This window comes from Mandrillus leucophaeus, unplaced genomic scaffold (genome assembly GCF_000951045.1).
Source record: "Mandrillus leucophaeus isolate KB7577 unplaced genomic scaffold, Mleu.le_1.0 Scaffold252, whole genome shotgun sequence".
NCBI classification, from domain to species: domain Eukaryota; kingdom Metazoa; phylum Chordata; class Mammalia; order Primates; family Cercopithecidae; genus Mandrillus; species Mandrillus leucophaeus.
In genome coordinates this window covers 967,429-971,147 of record NW_012102610.1, presented here as the reverse complement: position 1 = coordinate 971,147, position 3,719 = coordinate 967,429, and the positions used below count along the sequence as shown (strand labels likewise).

At 47.4% G+C, this 3,719-nt stretch overlaps 1 protein-coding gene across 1 annotated transcript in view; it reads right to left on the bottom strand.

Moving 5' to 3' along the window:
* Positions 1-227: 227 nt before the first annotated feature.
* Positions 228-3,719, bottom strand: part of LOC105542212 (intraflagellar transport protein 122 homolog) — a 12,418-nt gene continuing 8,926 nt past the window's right edge. Inside the window, 1 exon segment of the mRNA XM_011983650.1 lies at positions 228-389. Within this exon segment, the coding sequence (XP_011839040.1) occupies positions 228-389 (162 nt within the window).

Sequence of the window (3,719 nt, the reverse complement as noted above, 5' to 3'; positions counted from 1 at the left end):
TCAGGCTGGTATTGAACTCCCGACCTGAGGTGATCTGCCCGCCTCGGCCTCCCAAAGTGCTGGGATTACAGGCGTGAGCCACCGGACCCGGCCTTGCTGCTGAATCTTAAGGTCCTGGCAGAGGCAGCCCCAGGCCACCCCTTTGTCTCCTCTTGGCTGGCCACAGTCAGAGAGCAGCAAACTGCATTTATTTTTGAGGTCAGGATGGCAATCTTGGGAGAAAACTTTTAATAAGCAGAGTTGGTTTGGTGCAATTGAGGGAGAGCAAGTTCCTGGTGGATGTGGTGCACAGGGAAGATGCTGGCTTTGATGTTGAGGTAGCCTCCTCCCGAGAAGCAGAGCATGTCCTCACACTGGGTGTTCCAGGCCACACTGTTGGCATTTGGTTCCTGGGGGACAGGGACGGTGGGGATCCTGTGAGAACCACCCTGGGCTTGGGCAGCGCTCGCACATTTCAGCCCAATACCCTTTTAAAGACTGAATCCCAGTAAATTGCTTACAGTGGGATGGAGGGAAAAGGAGGAAAGGGAACCACAGAGAAATGAACAGAGGCAAGTCCCTCCATGCACCTGCGTGTTTTTGGAATTTTTCAGTAAGCAAGCATTACTTTTGAAAAATGTTCTCCTGAAGTATGAATTCCTATATAGAAAGTGGAGAATCAGCAAAGGGATTCCACTTCTATTACAGAAGAAATATACATCTCTATACACAGAAAAACGTTTACAAGAATATGCTTCAAACGATTAACAGCGTTTCTGGGTAGGTAGAATTGCATAATTAGAAAATCTTTTTTGTTTGCCTGAATTTGTTTTGTCATTAACATCTGTTGTGGGTTTTTTTGGTTGGTTGGTTTGTTTTTGTTATGAGATGGAGTTTTGCTATTGTAACCCAGGCTAGAGTGCAACGGCGCGATCTTGGCTGACCACAACCTCTGCCTCCAGGGTTCAAGTGATTCTCCTGCCTCAGCCTCCCGAGTAACTGGGATCACAGGCATGCGCCACCATGCCTGGCTAATTTTGTACTTTCAACAGGGATGGGGTTTCTCCATGTTGATCAGGCTGGTCTCAAACTCCTGACTTCAGTTGATCCACTCGTCTTAGCCTCCCAAAGTACTGGGATTACAGGCATGAGCCACTGTGCCCAGCCCATCTATTGTGTTTTATAAGAAAAAAAAAAAGTGTAAGATTTGTAAGATTTGAAAAGAATATCTTGCATTTGCATTTACAGTTCACACATTGTGAAAATAGAGCTTTCCTGGGAGGCACCCTGGGTACCTCAGTTTTCTGCTTGGCCCTGGAGCCCCAGGGACCAGCAGATGCTCACGGCTTTCTACCTAGGATATTTTATGTCTGAATCTTTTAATAATGAGCATGGATTGCTTTTATAATGAGAAAAAAGCAATATAGCTGTTTCATGCGTAGTGGGAGGGGCAGTGGAGAAGATGTCTCCTGGCAGGGCTGAGAATCACCTCCCCTAGCCTGCTACACAGCCAGCAGTGGGGATGGTGGAGCACACACCCTTCCACACTTGTATGATTCTAGACTCAGACAGATTCACATTTGGGGCCTGCTACCCACCTCCACCATAGGTGGAAGTTGAGGCTGGGGAGAGAAGAAGTAACATTTTGGGCCCTGTTTTGTGCCCAGCACTGAGCTAGGTACTATGGTATCTTGTTTATTCCTGTAGCAATTCTGTGAGGGGCAATTACTGATTTCATTTTAGAGAAAAGAAATCAAGGTTCAGAGAGGCTCACTAACTTACTTAAGATCACACAGTAAGGGATGCAGGCAGGACCCAAGCCCAGGTCAGCCTGAAGGCTGTGCCCTGTCTTTCCCCTGAACCATTCTACTTTCTCAGGGACCGAGTGAGTTGAGATTGACGGGAAGTCACCTCTGGGCTAGTGGTGGCCAAGTGTATTAGTCTGTTCTCATACTGCTAATACAGACATACCTGAGACTGGGTAATTTATAAAGAAAAAAGGTTTAATTGACTGAGAGTGCCACATGGCTGGGGAGGCCTCACAATCATGGTGGAAGGCGAATGAGGAGCAAAGTCATGTCTTACATGGTGGCAGGCAAGAGAGTTTTTGCAGGGGAACTCCCATTTATAAAAGCATCAGATCTCATGAGTCTTATTCACCACCATGAGAACAGTATGAGGAAAATCACCCCCATGATTCAATTACCTCCACCTGGCCCCACCCTTGACACATGGAGATTATTATGATTCAAGGTGAGATTTGGGTGGGGACACAGTCAAACCATATCGTTCCACCCTTGGCCTCTACCAAATCTCCTGTCCTCACATTTCAAAACCAATCATGCCTTCCCAACAGTTCCCCAAAATCTTAACTTGTTTCAGCATTAACTCAAAGGTCCACAGTCCAAAGTCTCATCTGAGACAAGGCAAGTCCCTTCCACCTATGGGCCTGTAAAATCAAAACCAAGTTAGTTACTTCCTAGATACAATGGGGTACAGGCATTGGATAAATACACCTGTTCCAAGTGGGAGAAATTGTCCAAAATAAAAGGACAAGAGGCCCCATGCAAGTCTGAAATCCAGTGCGACAGCCAAATCTTAAAGCTCCAAAATGATCTCCTTTGACTCCATGTCTCATATCTAGGTCATGCTGATGAAAGAGCTGGATTCCCATGGCCTTGGGCAGCTATGCTCTTGTGGCTTTGCAGGGTATAGCTCCCCCACCCCCACCCCATCCTGCCTGCTTTCACAGGCTGGCATTGAATATCTGTGGCTTTTCCAGGTGCACAGTGCAAGCTGTCAGTGGATCTACCATTCTAGGGTCTGGAGGACAGTGGCCCTTTTCTCACAGCTCTACTAGGCAGTGCCCCTGTGGGAACTCTGTGTGGGGCTCTAACCCCACATTTCTCTTCTGCACTGCCCTAGCAGAGGTTCTCCATGAGGGCTCTGCCCCTGCAGTACAACTCTGCCTGGACATCCAGGCATTTCCATACATCCTCTGAAATCTAGGCGGAGGTTTCCAACCTCAATTCTTGACTTCTGTGTAACCACAGGCTCAACACCATGTGGAAGCTGCCAAGGTTTGGGGCTTGCACCCTCTGAAGCCATAGCCCAGGGTGTACCTTGGCCCCTTTTAGCCACTGGAGCAGCTGGGATGCAGGGCACCAAGTCCCTAGGCTGCACACTGTAGGGAGGCCCTGAGCCTAGCCCGCAAAACCATTTCTTCCTGCTAGGCCTCTAGGCCTGTAATGGGAGGGGCTGCTTTGAATGTCTCTGACTTGCCCTGGAGACATTTTCCCCATTGTCTTGGTGATTAACATTTGCCTCCTCCTTACTTATGCAAATTCTACAGCCAGCTTGAATTTCTCCCCAGAAAATGGGTAATTTTTCTATTGCCTCATCAGGCTGCAAATTTTCCAAACTTTTATGCCCTTGTTCCTCTTGAACACTTTGCTGCTTAAAAATTTCTTCCCCTATATAACCTAAATCATCTCTCTCAAGTTCAAAGTTCTACAGATCTCTAGGGCGGGGGCAAAATGCCAACATTCTCTTTGCATAGCAAGAGTGACCTTTACTCCGGTTCTCAATAAGTTCCTCATCTCCATCTGAGACCATCTCAGCCTGGACCTTATTGTCCATATCACTATCAGCATTTTCGTTAAAGCCATTCAACAAGTCTCTAGGAAGTTCCAAACTTGCCCACATTTTCCTGTCTTCTGAGCCCTCCAAGTCTCTAGGAA